Genomic DNA, 17,133 nt, shown 5'->3' with positions numbered 1-17,133 from the left:
TTAAAAGGTAGTTTACATTTCAAAAAAGATGACTTGGTAGTAGCCAGGAGACAGAGCGGCGTTTGACTTTATTTTGGAGACATAACCAAGACTACATGTGATGGTTTGGATGTTCCCCGGAGAAAGGAAGAGAATTGCAGGTGTACTGGGGGTGAATGGTGGTGCCTTTGGGAGGGTGACTGGTTTTAAGTTTAATCTTCCTAACCTCTATTAAAGTCTCCCCCAAACCTTACAGGTTGGGCCTCTGGGCCTTAGTTTGTCGTCAGTAAAACAGGTTGTGAAAATTGGATAATGTTTTTGAATGCAAAACTTGAATGCTAATTTCATTCCCACAACAACCCTGGGGGAAGGTACTTTTATCTTCTTTTTACTTCTGAGAGGTGGAGGGACTTGCCCAAGGCAAAGGTAAAATAAATAGGAATAAAGAAACAAAGTACAGAACGGAATCGAACCGAGGAGCCCCGCCCACTCCAAACACAGTTCACAGCCCCATGTTGCCCCAGGGCCAGGGCTCAGGAGCCCCTCCCGCACATGCGCACTAGACCCTCCACAGCCCCCCGCCCAGACCTCCAGTCGGAGCATGCGCGGGCCGCTTGGCGCCAACTGCTGATCTCTCCAGCTGGCGCCAACCTCGCGGGTCTCCTGGCGGCGCGCGCTCGCTCCCTCCTCGGCTCCAGTATGATTGGCCAGAAGACGCTCTACTCCTTCTTCTCCCCGAACGCCTCCGGGAAGCGACGTGCCTGCAGCCCCGAGCCAGACGACCCGGGGACTGGCGTGACTGCAGTAGTCGAGAATGGGGATGTGACGGTGAGGCGCGGCGGGGGCCGCTTATGGGCCCGGGGGCAGGGGAGAGAAGGGAGGGCGAAGAGGGTGAGGAGGGTGATGAGGGTGAGGAGGCTGGCAGCCCCTGCGCGACTTAGGAGTTGCAGGAACGTATCCCTGACTGGGTAAGCTGGGGCCTCCACGTGTTCAAAACAGCCGCCTTGGTGCCCAGACGGCGGCCATGGTGAGGGCTCAGCCAATGGGGGCGACCCTCGGGGACCATGTCACCATTCAGAAGCGAGGGGGCGGCCCTGCTGGGCCGGCCCTCCAATCAGAGGAGGGAGGGCGGGCCCTCGAGGGGAGGTTTTGCCGCGAAAAGGCCACGTGGGGACGCGAGTGGCGGGACCCGCGGGGAGGCGGGGCGTCTGGGTGCTCCTCCCAGAACGCCGCGGTCCCTCTTCTAGCCATTCTCCCGCCCTGTTTTGGTGCCAAACTCGAAATTTGGGGCACCAGCCTGCTAGTGCCGAACTGGGATCAGCTCTGGGTTCCCAGAGTCCGGTTTTGCACAGACCTACGCGGTAGGGCTGAAACCCTACGAATGGGTGTTCTTTGCCCTGGGCTGCTGGGTTGGGGGCGGAAGTTGCGGGCCCCTGGGAGAGGCCTTCTGCAGCTGGTGACCCGCCTCTGCGGGGACCACTTGCAGGCCAGCTCCGTCAAGAAGATCCGGACAGGGCAGGAGGAGCCCGGCACACCGCCCTCATCGCCACTAAGCCCCGAGCAGTTGGCCCGAATCCAGAGAAACAAGGCCGCCGCGCTGCTCAGGCTTGCAGAGCGCAACGTGCCGGTGGGTTTTGGTGAGAGTTGGAAGAAGCACCTCAGCGGCGAGTTCGGGAAACCATATTTTATAAAGGTAATCGTTCAGGCTGCGGGCCCTTTATCTTTTTCATATAGCAGGCCAAGCCTACGTTTTAGGATACTGCCTTCGTGATCTCCTTTTCCTCGTTCAGCGCCCTTTTTACGCTAAAAGGGAAAAATACAGCCATGATGTTTCTCAACTGCACAGTTAAAGGTCTTTAAAAGACTGAGATAACGTAGTTTCTTTTAACCTCTTTGGTTAGTCTGCTTTCCAGGAAAGGGGCATAGTAAAACCACAAACGCGACTGAAGGAAGCCTGCCCTTTAAAAAAAAAAGGGGGGGAGGGGTTTGCATCCACAGGCTGTTGAGGCCGGTAGGCCAATCAACTTTGAGCTAGACCAAGGAAAGGGAGGGGAATTGAACAGTCCTTGGGGAGGCGGTACTTTTGTTGTTTCTCCGCAGGATTTAGATGTAAAACCTGGCAAAGAGTTAGATACCACCTCTTCCAATAGCTTTCTTTGCACTCTTTCTTATTGAATTCTTATGCCTTCTAGCGAGAATCTGATTGTAAATCCAGTTTATTTTTCCATCAGCTTATGGGATTTGTTGCAGAAGAAAGAAAACGTTACACCGTTTACCCCCCCGCACACCAAGTCTTCACATGGACCCAAATGTGTGACATAAGAGATGTAAGTACCAGTTGTGGATGGATTTCACTGAAAGATGAGTAGGACTCAAAGAGTATTTCCTAGTTAGGGATACTGGAGTTAATCCATTGTTCATTATTCAGTAATATACTGAGTACAATTGTGAGATTGGTGGGCTATATTTTAGCCTGCATGCACTCTTTTAACTTTTACCCTGTGTTGTTTATGTGGCAAAAAAAAAAAGAAAGAAAGAAAGAAAAATACGTACCTAGGCCATGTGTCTGAATGCTCCCACTTCTTGTGTTTTATTTTATCCTGAAACTGACCCCATGCCAGTGTGAGGTGGTGTGCTGGTGGTGAGGGAACTGAGGCAGGAAACAGTTAAGTCTTTTGTTAGCATGTTGTTTGCGAGCCCACCTTGACTTGTAACTGCCATGTTCTTTCTGTCTGACACCGGCTTTTGCAGTTGACGCTCTCAAGCTCTTGACCTCTGGCCTGAACACATCTCCTGTTAACACATCCCTCTTTGCTTCGTTCATTGAGTACAGTGGCTGCTTACTGGTGCCTCTGGTCACATCAGAAACTGGTTTATGGCCTCACATGGTACGGCCTTTGAAAGCTGAGAATGAAAATATGGCCATGTCCTGCTTCCAGCCTCACCTCCCCTTCCCATTCTCTTAACTTTGGAGTTGGACAGGGCAGCGACCCCCTCCTCATGTCTGTCTTTTGAAAACCAGCTAGATCTATCTCCAGCACCTCCTGGCAGCCTCCAGTCCCCCATGACCTTTGCGATGTGGGTTTCCTCTAAACCTTTAGTGTCTGCTTACACTGGAGGTGTTCCTTTTTCTTCTTCTTTTCCCTTCCCCATCTTGTAAGCTGAAGGCAGGAATCCATGACTGAATAAGTATCCCTTAAGTCAGAGAGAAGCGAAATTGTTGCAGAAGCTGTCTTAATAAGGCTGCCATCCCTAATACTTAGCAACCCGCACAGTTTCATTTTAGAACATGGAACTTAAAACATAGCACTTTGTTTACAGAGTTTTAAAAAACTAGGTCCTGTGAAATTCAGTCGTTTGCTCCTTGTTTAAAATATGTCCCATTTTGAATACCAACAATCAATATCATAAAGAGAGAAGAAGAAAAGAGCATGAAACTTCTGAGGATCAGGTGGCCCAGAGGGGCTTCTTTGCAGATGAGCGTGGGGAGGATCTGGGAAGTTACCTGGCTCCTCCAGGACCAAAACTGGAAAGCCTCCTGGCTTGCTTCATGATGGGGAACATGCTGAACATGCTGAAGGCAGTATGAACAGAGCAGTAGGATTGGAGAGGCCCAGGAAAGCTACTTGATCACTGAAATGTCTGAAGCTGGGTTTTGAAGGATAAACTGTATGTTAGCTGGGGAAGAAGATTCTAAGAAGAAACAATGTAGCAGAAACATGGGAATGAAGAGAGGTGGGTGGGTGTGAGATCAAAAGGCCCAGCAGTGTTCTAACACCGCTCATGACAGTGACATTCTCCTCTGGCTCCATCTCAAAAGAGGATATAGGCAGATCTTGTCTTGCTGCGCTTCACAGCGTGTTTTTTACAAATTGAAGGTTTGTGGCTACCTTTCATTGTCAGATGATGGTTAGCAGTTTTTAGCAATAAAGTTGGTCTATTTGGTTTTGGTTTTTTTTGTTGTCTTTGTTTTGTTTTTTGGCCCTTCCTGTAGCACATAGCAGTTCCCAGGCCAAGGATCAAACCCATGCCGCAGTAGTGACAGCGCCAGATCCTTAATCCACTATAACACAAGAGAACTTGCAACAAAATGGTTTTTAATTTTTAATTAAGGTATGTACTTAATTAAGAGATAATGTAATTGCACACTGAAGAGACTATGGTGTATGCACTAGCAAACCAAAACTCACAACTTGTTTTATTACAATGTTCACTTAATGAGATGGTCTGGAATGAAACACACAGTATCTTCAGGGTGTACCTGTCCAAGGGAACAGGCACCTTCATAACGCTACTGAGGGGGAATTTGATTTCTAAAACTTATTGAAAAGCAATTTGGTTTATGTCCATGGAAATTTAAAATACATTTACCTTTGACCAGCAATTCCACTTGTTTGAATCTAATCCATAGAAATAAAAGTAGTAGTATATAAAGATACGAGAATTCTTGGACTTCCCTTGTGGCCTACAACATGTAGTAGGACGTTTACTGTGTTATTTTTTGTAATGGAAACAATTGGAAAACAAGCTGACTACCCATCAGTGGTTGAACTCTATTGACTTAAAGGATGCCCCAAACCTATGGTATAAGAAACACCAAAATGTAGGGTAATGAGTACAGTGAGCCTAATTGTATAGGTGATTCTAAATGGTTGAATCGGGATGGGATAGGATGGCTGGCAGATGGTGGACCCCTTGGTATGTTTCTGGAGATTGTGTTTTGTGACAAGGGCCTATTTTTCTGTTTGTTTTTTAGGGCCATACCTGTGACATATGGAAGTTGCCAGGCTAGGGGTCAAATTGAAGGGAAAGTGAAGGGAATGCAAGCAAAGTTGACGGTAATGTGTTCAAACACCCAGGTCAGAGAAGGAAGGGGGCAGTGCAGCAGGTGACTGAAGGAAGTCGTAATGCAGAGTAATGGTGCTCAGTCACCTCCCTTCTGGGGACTCTGAGTTGGGTCAGGAGGGGGCTACTCTTGTCTGCCAGCCATCCAGGCATTCCTTCAGACATGCTTGCTACTATATTTGATCCTTGCCAACTGATATTCACAGGTTAAGGTGGTCATCCTGGGACAGGATCCATATCACGGACCCAATCAAGCTCACGGGCTCTGCTTTAGCGTTCAGAGACCTGTCCCGCCCCCGCCCAGGTATGAAAGCTTTACAGATGGTGCTGCCCCGGTCGTGATTACTTTCAGTTGCATGTTTTTCAGATTGCAGGTACACCTGTTTGTGGGCTTGGTCTAGCCTCCTGGAGGAGGATTTCTCCATTGTAGCACTGCTGACCTTTGCGGCTGGGTCTTTGGTGGGGGGCTGCCCTGTGTGTTGTAGGATGCTTGGCAGCACCCTTCTCTAGATGCCAGCTGCACCGCCGCCCCAGTTGTGACATTGAAAAATGTCCTAGGAACCATGAGGATTTGGGTTCGAACCCTGGCCTTGCTCAGTGGGTTAAGGATCCAGCGTTGCCGTGAGCTGTGGTGTAGGTCGCAGACGCGGCTCGGATCTGGCATTGCTGTGGCTCTGGCCTAGCCTGGGAACCTCCGTATGCCGTGTGTGCGGCCCTGAAAAGACAGAAAAAAAAGAAAGAAAAATGTCTTCAGACATTTCCAGAAGTCCTCTGGTGGGGGGAGGGGCAAAATCACCCCTGGTTAAGAACCCCTGCTTTGGAGAATTTTACATGTCATTTATAAATATAATAAACTTATTAAAGATATAATTTCTAAACCATTGCTTGGGAGGTGGGTAGTAACTCCTAGAGTAATTTGCTTAGGTTTTCCAAAGTGTCCTTCCCTAAATCCAAGCACAGACGGGAGTCAGGGTTCTGGCAGGTGTGCCTGTCAGACAGGATGGTAGCGTTTCCCTGGGAGTTGGGGCTGGAGGGTCCTGAACTTTCAGAATTGTACTTAAGGTTCTATTGTTTCTTTTTCTTCTGGCTTGCTTTCAGTTTGGAAAACATTTATAAAGAGCTCTCTACAGACATAGAGGGCTTCGTTCATCCTGGTCATGGAGATTTATCTGGATGGGCCAAGCAAGGTAAGCCAACCACCCCTAGATGTGTTTTGGATGAATTTCTCCTCTTTTCTGTTCGGCTTGATTGTCTTTTTAAGAAATACTCATGAAGAACTAGAGAGTTCTAATAAAGTGGCTAAGCTTATATAAAACAAAAATGTACCTCACTTATCCTGCAACCAATATTTTTCTTTTTTAAAAAAAATTTTTTGGAGTTCCTGTGATGGCTCAGTGGTTAACAAATCCGACGAGGAACCATGAGGTTGTGGGTTCGATCCCTGGCCTTGCTTAGTGGGTTAAAGATCCAGCATTGCCGTGAGCTGTGGTGTAGGTTGCAGACGCAGCTCGGATCCCATGTTGCTGTGGCTCTGGTGTAGGCTGGCGGCTACAGGCGACTGCAGCTGCAATTAGACCCTAGGCTGGGAACCTCCATATGCCGCAGGAGCGGCCCTAGAAAAGGCAAAAAGACCAAAAAAAAAAATTTTTTTTTTTTTCCAATTTAAAAAGTTTTTTTTCTCCCACATCCTTGTTAAAGAAAATTTTTATTGACGTATAGTTGATTAAGCCAGTGTTTTTCACATTTTAATCATAACCTGAAAGAAAAGTTGGTTCCTTATCATCCATATTTTGCATTTACCCATCTAATTTTTTAATTCTGACCCTTCAGAAGGTGGCCTCTATTTTCTCATTTCGATACACAGGTTGAGCTGTGTGTGTTGAATACCTATCTATAGTATTCTTTTTTCTCCTTTTTAAGCAAATAGACTATACCCAGGGAACAAGGTCTCCTTTTGTTATTTTCTGGGCTTATTTTTCTTTCTTTATTTTTTCTTTTTAAGAGCCGCACCTGCAGCATATGGAGGTTCCCAGACTAGAGGTCAAATTGGAGCTGCAGCTGCCGGCCTACGCCACAGCTCATGGCAATTCGAGATCCCCGACCCACTGAGTGAGGCTAGGAATCAAACTTGCGTCCTCATGAACCCTAGTCGGTTTCATTACCACTGAGTCACAACGGGAACTCTTTAGGATACATATATTTTTTAATGATTCTTTCCACCGACGGCTGTAACATATGTGTAATGGTGTTGAAAGTGCAGAGGTAAAAACAGCCCTTGCCCAGAGGCATCACCAGTTGTGTCTGATTTCTCCCGACCTGACTCCCAGGGCTGCCAGATTCCATCAAAACAGGATGTTTTGTTACATGGTGAGCCTGTTCTTGCATATCTGGGCCGACCTGTTTCAGCCTCCCCGAACCAGTTTCTTGGTGTGTGTTCACAGGTGTTCTCCTGCTCAACGCTGTGCTTACGGTCCGGGCACATCAGGCCAATTCGCACAAAGAGAGAGGTTGGGAGGAGTTCACCGACGCAGTTGTGTCCTGGCTCAACCGGAACGCCAACGGTCTGGTCTTCTTGCTCTGGGGCTCTTATGCTCAGAAGAAAGGCAGTGCCATTGACAGGGTATGTCATTTTTAGAAAAACGGTTTAAATGAGGTTAGAGAATTCTAGGAACCCCTGTTATGTGGTCCATGTCTTAAAATGAAACTTTTCCCTTAAGACTGTGATAATTAGGGTTAGGTTTTCTCTGTCAAAAATTGAACAGAATTCAAACAAATGATAAGGGTGTGTGTGAGGAAAGCAGCTGGCCAACTTCTGATTAAATGCAGTTGGTGACACTGACATAAACTTGCCACCTGCAGAGAAAGATACACGGTCCCCGGGATCCATTCACGTAACAATTCAGTAAGTGATGAAGTACCTTTCTTGCTTCCAAGAACTTTGAGGGTGCATAGAAAACATGAAGAATTCCACTCCTTCCATGACAACACGCTCAGTGGTCATTCCTAAAGCCAAGCTCTGATCGTTGAGCCCGACTCCACTGACCAGCTCCTCAGCTTCCACCCTCCCAGGTCCTCCATTTACTTACTGAAATGTCTGCATATATATACCTGGTTGGTGAGATTAAAACCCAGAAGCCATCCTCAAATCCTCTCCTTTCCCTTATCCCCTTAACCCGTCTTGGCTCTGTCCTAAAACCATCCCAATCCTGCTGTCCCTATGGAATGGGCCCTGGCATTTCTCTCCAGGATGCCTGACCCACTGGAGGTGATGCTGGTTGCCTGAGGACTGCAGTGGAGGAGGGTTCGAGGGCTAGGAGGGAAGGAGGCCAGGAGGAGCCTTAGCTTGGGCTCCTGGGAGGCACTGAATTGGGCAGTGAGGGTGGGGGCAGAAGTCGGCCTAAGCACTCCAGGAAGTGAAGGGACTAACTGAGGGCACCTGGCAGGAGTTTCTGATGTATCAGAAATGTGCAAATATGCCAACCCCCTGCCCAGTGTCGGGAGCAAGTCCTGTACTTTCCATGTAGGATCTCACCTAATGGCAGCAAAGGCTGGGGAGCCTTTGGTGGGGGTGTGGGGGGAGATACATTGATAATGTTTTGTATTGGGGCTCAGGGAGATGAGGTCACTCCCACAGTGGCAGCGAATGGCGCTTCAGATGCTGATCCATGCAGCCCACAGGGGCAGGTGTCAGGGTTCCAAGCCAGCCATCCAGTTCAGGGCTATAGGCTTTACTCACATGTCAGTTAGCTACTCTATTTTCTCTCTCTCTTTCTTTTTGATTAATTTTAAAAAGGTTTTATGGCCACATCCATGGCATATGGAAGTTCCTGGGCCAGGGATTGAAACATTGAATCCGAGCCACAGCTGTGGCAATACTGGATTGTTAACCTTCTGTGCCAAGCCAGGGAGTGAACCTGCACCTCCACAGTGATCTTAGCCACTGTAGTTGGAATTTTTTTTTCTTGTCGTTGTTGTCTTTTTAGGGCTGCACTCAAGGCATATGGAGGTTCCCAGGCTAGAGGTCAAATCAGACCTTGTGGCTGTGGTGCAGGCCAGTGGCTGCAGCTCCGATTAGACCCCTAGCCTGGGAACCTCCATATGCCGTAGGAGCGGCCCTAGAAAAGGCAAAGAGACAAAAAAAAAAAAAAAAAAACCATAAAAGGACCGCCATCTACCCAGTTGGCCAACCAGAAACCACATATCCTTCCTGACCCCCTCTCCTCCTTCCTCTCCCCTGTCTCCCTTCCCTTCTCTGCTCTTTGTCCCCCTTTCCCCCTCTCCTCCTCCAGCCAGTCATTTGTGAATGCCTTTCTTCTCTCACGCCCACCCCCCTGCCCACCTTTGCAGCCCCATCTCATCTTGCTGGGAACCTTCAGAGGCCTCGACTTGAGCTGATGAGCTGGGGTCTTGGGGTGGCCCCTGCCTGCCACTCTGAACCCTAGGCCCCCAAACCACTGGGATTTATTCCCAGTGCCCCACCCCTCCCTGCCTGCCTTGGAACCTCCTGCTTCCCCCTGCCCCCTCCAGCTCAGGGTGGTTTTCCTCTCCCAAGGCTGGCTGACGTGTCCTTCTGAGCACAGTGTCCTTCCCAGCACAGCACACACGTTCAGGGGCCTGCCTCTCGCCTGGCCCGAGTTCCAGCCCTTGTTTCTCATGGAGATGGGCACAGCTCTGACTCCTAGGTCACAGAAAAGTGAAGTAAGTGTGGCCTTGGGCTATTCGGTGACTTTCCTGGCACTGCGTAACTACTTAGCTGCAGGGCCAGGACTTGAACTCAGGCTGTCCAATTGACATTTCAAATTTATTTTGGCTGTAGGGTGCAGCAGCTTGAAGTAGGGTCTCAGTTTCCAGACCAGGGATTGAACCTGGGCCTCAGTGGTGAAAGCGATGAATTTTAACCAGTAGGCCATCAGGGAACTCCCTAGAAATTATTAAGTATTCCATTTTTATGATGAGATAATTCAGACAGCATAGAAAAGTACAAAATGGAAAGTATATGCCTTACACTATTTCCGCTGAAGGAACTTCTATAAACTGTGTCTTGGATCTTGTTCTCTTGCCTCTCCAATAATCTTTTTAAATTTAATGCATTTATTACTCTTGGATTTTTTTTTTCCTCTTGATATATTTTAGAGGTCTTCCCAGATCAGCATATGTAGCTCAACTTTGCTCTTCTAGTAACTGTGTAGTGTTGCATGGTCAGAAGTTTTGGAAAATATGTTTAATCAGTTGCATAACAGTGGATTTATCTTAGGTTTTACCTGATGCGAGCTGTGCACCTGCTCATCCCTGTATCTTGGACACGCATACAACATGGCAGGCGTCCTTTACCAAATCCATCTTAGCTGTGGGATTGCTGGGTTCTAAAATGTGGACACTTACAGGTTCCATAGGTCCTCTGCATCCTCAGAGCCTGGCACAGGCAGTGGCTCTACCGGCAAAGGAGTGAGCAGCACTGACCTGTGTGGATGCGGCAAGTAAACAAATGCCCTGAGGAAATGGGAGAATTAAGAGTGGGTACTGTCGTAGAGCAGCCACAGCCAGAGGTGTTTTTTTAAGAAGTCCCAAGTGTCGCCCACCATCTCACTCCCTGTCCTTGTCTTTCAGAAGCGGCACCACGTGCTGCAGACAGCGCACCCCTCCCCGTTTTCTGTGTGCAGAGGGTTTTTCGGATGCAGACATTTCTCCAGAACCAATGAGCTGCTGCAGAAGTCCGGCAAACAGCCCATCAACTGGAAGGATCTGTGACCATGACCCCGGGGTTGGGGGGTCTCTGAGCAGTTTTCTAGAAGCTGCTGTCGAAGTATCTGTTGGTTATGAAGTCAAATTGAAATTTTTTCCGCTGTAATTCTTAAGCACCATGCAGAAGGGAACAGTTTCAGTATAGCAGCCACAAGGTGGCGGCTTTATCTAGCCAGGAACACAAAGATCACCCTGCCACCTGGGGTCTGGAATCTGCTGGGCCTGGGTCAAGGATCTTGGAATGGAGTTGAGGTCAAAAGGTCTGGATTCCTCGCCTGTATTCTTAGTTTTATGGTTAAAGCCAGGAGATAAGCACCTTTTTGGTACAGGCAGTTGTTCCTTTTTTTTTACTTGGTAGGTTTAGTCTTTAGGTTTTAAGCTGTTGGGTGTTTTTATCTGGAAAGGCCCCCTTTTCCCAGCCTGGCATTCCTGTCTCCATCAGGCACACTGCCCTGTCACCTTTCAGAGATCCCGCAGGAAGCCTGAAGAGGTTTTGCAAGTTCCTAGAAATTAGGGATTGATTCCCTGACTGTGATAGAGGCAGAGTTGCTAAGAAACCATCCTTGGTGTAAACCTTCACTGATAGTCAGAAGCTGGGGAAAGGGAGCTGGATCTTGTCTATGCTGTTACTTTTTGGGTGTTTCTAGGAATAAACTATAGAAATTCAGCTGGAAGGAGGAGAAAGGGTTTCTTCTTTTTTCTTTGTTTTTTAAGAGCAGATGCTTTTTTCCTAGATGCATTGGAGCTGGGGTTTTAGAGCCAGCATACACTGCCAATGCTGGGTTTTGGGCATTTTGTATGTGTGGGGGGATTTGTACTGAAATCACTGGGTTTTTGTTTTTAATATTAACACTGGTGAATTTTGCTTTTTCAAGAAATGCTTATGCAAATATGTGTGTGTATATATATATATATATTTTTAAGTCTTTTTTTTTTAAGAGACAGTCTTTATTAGGCACCTCCATCCTAGGTCCTGTTAGAGATGATGTTTTGCTATTAGCTGGGTTAAAGTGTTAACCTTGGCTAAGTTTGGTAATAAAAGATGGTTGAAGTTTCACTCTGTGCCTGGTCTCCCTGAGCCCACCTGGGGTATAGGCTCTTGGGTTGGGCCTGCAGATCACCATGACAACCACTGTATAGGAAGGGCCATCTGTGCACTGCCCTTCCTCCTGTCTTTCCTCCCCCAGTCCCCCCTCTTCACTTCCCCCCTCCTCTCCCCAGTTGCTCTGCCCCTCCTCTCTGATGGAGCCTCCTGCCCACCTAGGCTGGCCCAGCCTCATTCTGAAGCAGCACCCTGGGCACTGTGGAGGGGGTTGGGGGCTAGACGGGATGGGGTCTGCCTCTTAGAGCTAGAAAAATCTTTTCTCCCAGAATCTTGGCACACCCATCCTGGCTGCAGTCCTGCCAATCCCTGTGGTCCTGTGAGGACAGCTTCCCCTACTCTCCCTCAGCTAGTGTTCCCACATTCTTCCCTGGGAATCTGACATGAGGTGGGAGACTCAGGCACTAGGAAGATGCCCTGGTGGCCCACTGACACTTGGTTCCAGCAGCCAGGGTGGGCCCTCCAGATGAAAGTTTAGACTCCCCTGCTGTTAAAAGGAAGGCTTGGGGGTCCTTGTGTTCAAGTGGGTGAGAGGGAATATTCAGTGTGAACATTAGCAGATTACTCATGGTGGGGGGTAGGGAGACTTGAGAATATTGCTTATCCTCTAGGCCTTCATTTCTCCTGCCTGAGAAGAAGGCTTTATGGTCCCACATTGTTCAAAATCAGCATGAAGATGCCGGATTTGCAATTTGTCTTCTGGTAATTTTGGGGTCCTCCCCTAAGCTTTGCATTGAAGTCGTTTTATCCCAGGGAGAAGTGAGGGGATGACATTTATCTTTAACACCACTTCCATTGCGGTGCTGCCAGCAGAGAGGAAGCAGTAAGCTCCAAGTTCCCACAATCAAAAAGGAAATATATATTATATATATTTATATATATGTATATATATTTATATATATATTTTTTATATGTACATTTTTTAAAATAGTGACTGGCCAACACCTTTTTTGTTTTTTTCTTTTTTTGGTCTTTTGTCTTTTTAGGGCCGCACCCGCAGCATATGGAGGTTTCCAGGCCAGGGGTCTAATTAGAGCTGTAGCTGCCAACCTACGCTGCAGCCGCAGCTGCAGCCACAGCCACAGCAACACAGGATCCGAGCCACATCTGCAACCTACAACACAGCTCATGGCAATGCTGGATCCTTAACCCACTGAGCAAGTCCAGGGATCAAACCTGCAACCTCATAGTTCCTAGTTGGGTTCTTTTCTGCTGCACCACGATGGGAACTCCAAAAAAAGAAAAGAAAAGAAATATATTTTTAAAAATTGTACTGAAACTTGGATGTGTAGAGACACTTAAATAGAACACAGGACAGCATCTTAAGTGGTCTTAATGGATATACCCCGCCTCCCAAAAAAGAAGTACAAACTTATCACTCACTGACTTTTTTTTGCTTTTTGCACCTGTGGCATATGGAAGTTGCCTGGCTAGGGGTCAAATCAGAGCTGCAACTGCCACAGCCACGCCAGATCCTTAGCCCACTGAGCAAGGCCAGGGATCTAACCCGTATCCTTATAGATACTGGTTGGGTTCATAACCCACAGAGTCACAAAGGGACCTCTGAAACAAGGTTAATTTTGACTCTTAACTGTGTGGTTGTAACTTTTTCACGTGTTTTCAGATTTGCTATGATTATAGTTCTAGGTCTAAATGAGCAAAAGGCATTCAAAAGTTCAAGTGAATAAGTGAAAGGATCCAACTGACTTCATTAAAAGATTCATGGGGAGGAGTTCTCATTGTGGCTCAGCGGTTAATGAACCCAACTAGCATCCATGAAGACAAGGGTTCAATCCCTGGCCTTGCCCAGTGAATTAAGGCTCTGGCGTTGCCGTGACTTGTGTAGGCTGCAGGCACATCTCAGATCCTGCATTGCTGTGGCTCTGGCATAGGCTGGTGGCTACAGTTCTCATTGGACCTGGGAACCTCCATATGCTGTGGGTGCAGCCCTAAATAAAAAGACCAAAAGAAGACCCCACCCCCCAAAAAAAAAGATTCATGGGGAGTTCGAGGTGGCCTAGCGGTTAAGGACTTGGCATTGTCCCTGCTGTGGCTTGGGTTTGATCCCTGGTCCAGGGACTATCACATGCCAGATATCCTCTCCTCCTCTGCACCCCCCCCAAAAAGATTGATTAGTTAGGCAGCATCTCATCTAGCATGCAGAGATGCTCTGAGAGGTTGTACATAGTGGAAGGCACTTACAGGAAGGAAGTCAAATAACAAATGGAAGTTCATTGGAGAAAAATAAGTTCAAGTGACAGTGGCTTCTCATTGGCTGACCTGCTGCTGTTTCCATGGGCTGGACTTGTTTGCTGGGCAGGAAGAAAATCTTCCTGCTGGAGTATTTAAGTAGTTGTTCTTGTCTGAGAGTGTAGTGCAAGGTATGTCTTCTGTTGGGGTCTGTGGTTGACAGTCTGTTCAGTCTGCCTGGGGTAATAGACTAGACCTCCTCCTGCAGATCCTCCCAACTCCAATTTTAGTTAAGGTTTTCTTTTATTAATTTTCAGTTATGCCCCACCCTTTTAAAATGTAATTGATTTACAAGTATAGTTGATTTACAATGCTGTGTTAATTTCTGCTGTACAGCAAAGGGATTCAGATATATATGTATGTGTGCGTGTGTGTATGTGTGTGTATGTATATATGTTCTTTTTCATATTCTTTTCCATTATGGTTTATCAGGATACTGGACATAGTTCCCTGTGCTCTACAGTAGAACCTTGTTTATTCTATATGTAATAGTTTGCATCTGCTAACCCTAAACTCCATCTCTCCTACCCCTTCCCCTTGGCAACCACAAGTGTTTTTTATGTCTGTGAGTCTGTCTCTGTTTCATAGATAAATTCACTTGTGTCATATTTTAGATTCCACATATAAGTGATATTATATGGCATTTGTCTTCTCTTTCTGACTTACTTTGCTTAACAGGATACTCTCCAGATCCATCCATGTTGCTGCAAATAGAATTTCATTCTTTTTTTACGGCTGAATAGTATTCCAGCTTTTTAATGATGGCCATTCTGACTGGTGTGAGTTGGTACCTCACTGTAGTTTTGACTTGCATTTCTCTAATACTTAGCAATGTTGAACATCATTTCATGTGCCCATTGGCCATCTGTATGTCTTCAGAGAAATGTCTCCTTAGATCTTCTGCCCAATTTTTGATTGGGTTGTTTGGTTTTTTGTTGTTGTTATTGAGTTGTAGCAACTGTGTATTTTGAAAATTAAGTCCTTGTCTATCACTTGAAAACTTGTCCTGCTCATCATGGGTTTTTTTTCTTTTCCTTCCTCCACCCACTCACTTCTATGTCTTGTACATTTTTCTTAAAGCTGACACCTGTCATATGGAGATTAACTTGTGTTAATGTGTAGATTCCTGGAAATGAATGTCTTATTTACTAAAGTTTATCCCCAATCACATGGACCTGAAAAGCATTTGGATTAGTTTCAATTTTTGAGAGTTTAGAATGCCCAGTCCTTAAATGTGCTTGACCTTCAAACCAACTAAATAGAGCTCCTTTACAGATTAATATTAGGAGTTCCTATTGTTGGTCAGTGGTTTAAGAACCTGACTTAATGTCTGTGCGGATGTGGGTTCAATACCTGGTCTGGCTTAGAGGGTTAAGGATCCACTGTGGCCGCATCTGCAGCTCAATCTTCAGCACCAACTCTCTGCTAGCCCTGGAACTTCTGTATGCCACAGGCATGGCTGTTTAAAAAAAAAAAATTTAGAACCATCCAGAAGTAGAAAAATACCTCACATTTAATATCTATATGTATAGATAATGATACACACACACAGATGCAAACTGTCAGCAGTTCCCAGGATGGAGTCCAAAACAGAGGAAAGGGCTGGGGTTTTCCATCTGGGAAACTGGTCTGAAAGCCACAATTTAGCTCCGGATGGAATTTTCTGCCAGCTCAAGCTGACCTGTCTTGTAAAGCCAAGGCAACTAGGTTGGGAGCTTGAATGCAAAGACAGTGGAGCTCAGACGGAGGGGAATTTAGCAGTGGCCCTGGGAAACAAAAGCAAGACAAACTGTAAACTCAGGGTTTCTCATTATCCTGGAATGTTTTCAGCAGTTTGCTTTGGATCCCTCACTGCCACTAATCTGTTAAAGTTCAGCTGAGTAAATTTGAAGCACTAATTGGCTTCAATTATTCATGAATCGGTCAGCATCTCATCTGGAGATATATTCCAAGGGGTCATATGAGATGGAAGACTTTTCTAGAAAGGAGAGTGGAGTAGTTGCATTTCCTATTTGGGAGTGCAAGGTTTGTCTCTCCCTTTGGGGCCTGTAATTGGTGCCTTCCTGTTTGGGGTAATTAATGAGGAGGAGGGAGGTGTGAGAGTTCCCTCTATAGGCCTTCCCGACTCTGACTTTAGTTGACATTTCCTCCTCATTTTCACAAAGGCAATCTTGGCTTTTAAGGTCAGGGGTCAGCATACTTTTTCTGTAAAGGGTCAGCCAAATGGTAAATATTTTAGGCTTTGCAGTCATCCCATCTCTGGGAGATATTCAACTCTTCATTGTAGTGAAAGCAGCTACGTACAAAATGTAAATGAGATCTGTTTTCAGACTAGGGATTGAACCTGGGCGTTAGCGGGCAGTAGGGGTGAAAGTGCCAAGTCTTAACCACTAGACTACCAGGGAACTCCTAGTTTTTAAGATGTTTGAAGTATGTTTGGAAATGCAAATATTGGTGAGCAGGGCAGACCGGGAGGTTAATACTTTGCTTAATTGTGGACTCTGTCCTCAAACCCCTCTCAGTGTCATTTCAGGTGATGAAAGGAGAGGTATGGTCTGGCTTCTAGAACATACTATGCCATAAACAAGAGTGTTCAGGGAGAACAGCCGCCAGAAAGGGTCCTTTACACAAGAGTGGAATTGGAGGGCATCTGAGCCTATTGTCACTTGGGCCAGATCATAATTATCTAGAGTCCTCGGGGTGGGAGGGAGCTTAAATGGAGTGTTAAGAAATTTCTTTGAGGAGTTTCTATTGTGGCTCAGCAGGTTAAAAACCCAACTAATATCCATGAGGATGTGGGTTTGATCCCTGGCCTTGCTTAGTGGGTTGAGGATCCGGCATTGCTATGGCCGTGGTGTAGGCCAGCAGCTGTAGCTCCAATTCCACCCCTTGCTTGGGAACTTCCATGTGCTGCAGGTACAGCTGTAAAAAGACAAGAAAAAAAAAATTCCCTTGTCACATATGGCTCTCCCAGAAAACAAAGAGGACACGTCTATAGTTTGAGAGTTGCCTCTGTCAAAGTGTTGTCTGAGCTGCTCTAGGGAGAAGGCCTGATAATCATCTCAGCACCATAACAGGCTGATCCCCCAACCTGCATTAATTCATCCCCAACTCCTGTAAAACCTTGATCTTCTCCCAGGGTCCTGTTGTTGATCTAAGACTGCAGAAAGACGTGGGCAGCAGGCAAGAGGTACATCTCCTGCTTACAAATCCAA

The 17,133-nt window shown here is 46.6% G+C and overlaps 1 protein-coding gene across 1 annotated transcript; it reads left to right on the top strand.

Annotated features, from left to right (window-relative positions):
• Positions 1-590: 590 nt before the first annotated feature.
• UNG (uracil DNA glycosylase) lies at positions 591-11,623 on the top strand. Its single transcript, XM_047761488.1, has 7 exons — positions 591-807; positions 1,466-1,672; positions 2,211-2,306; positions 5,031-5,128; positions 5,923-6,011; positions 7,266-7,444; positions 10,432-11,623. Exons 1-7 carry the CDS (start codon positions 679-681, stop codon positions 10,570-10,572), a joined length of 939 nt encoding a protein of 312 aa, XP_047617444.1. The 5' UTR covers positions 591-678; the 3' UTR covers positions 10,573-11,623.
• The last annotated feature ends 5,510 nt before the right edge of the window (positions 11,624-17,133 follow it).

This window comes from Phacochoerus africanus, chromosome 15, assembly GCF_016906955.1.
Source record: "Phacochoerus africanus isolate WHEZ1 chromosome 15, ROS_Pafr_v1, whole genome shotgun sequence".
NCBI lineage: Eukaryota > Metazoa > Chordata > Mammalia > Artiodactyla > Suidae > Phacochoerus > Phacochoerus africanus.
This window is presented reverse-complemented; position numbering and strand designations above follow the sequence as displayed.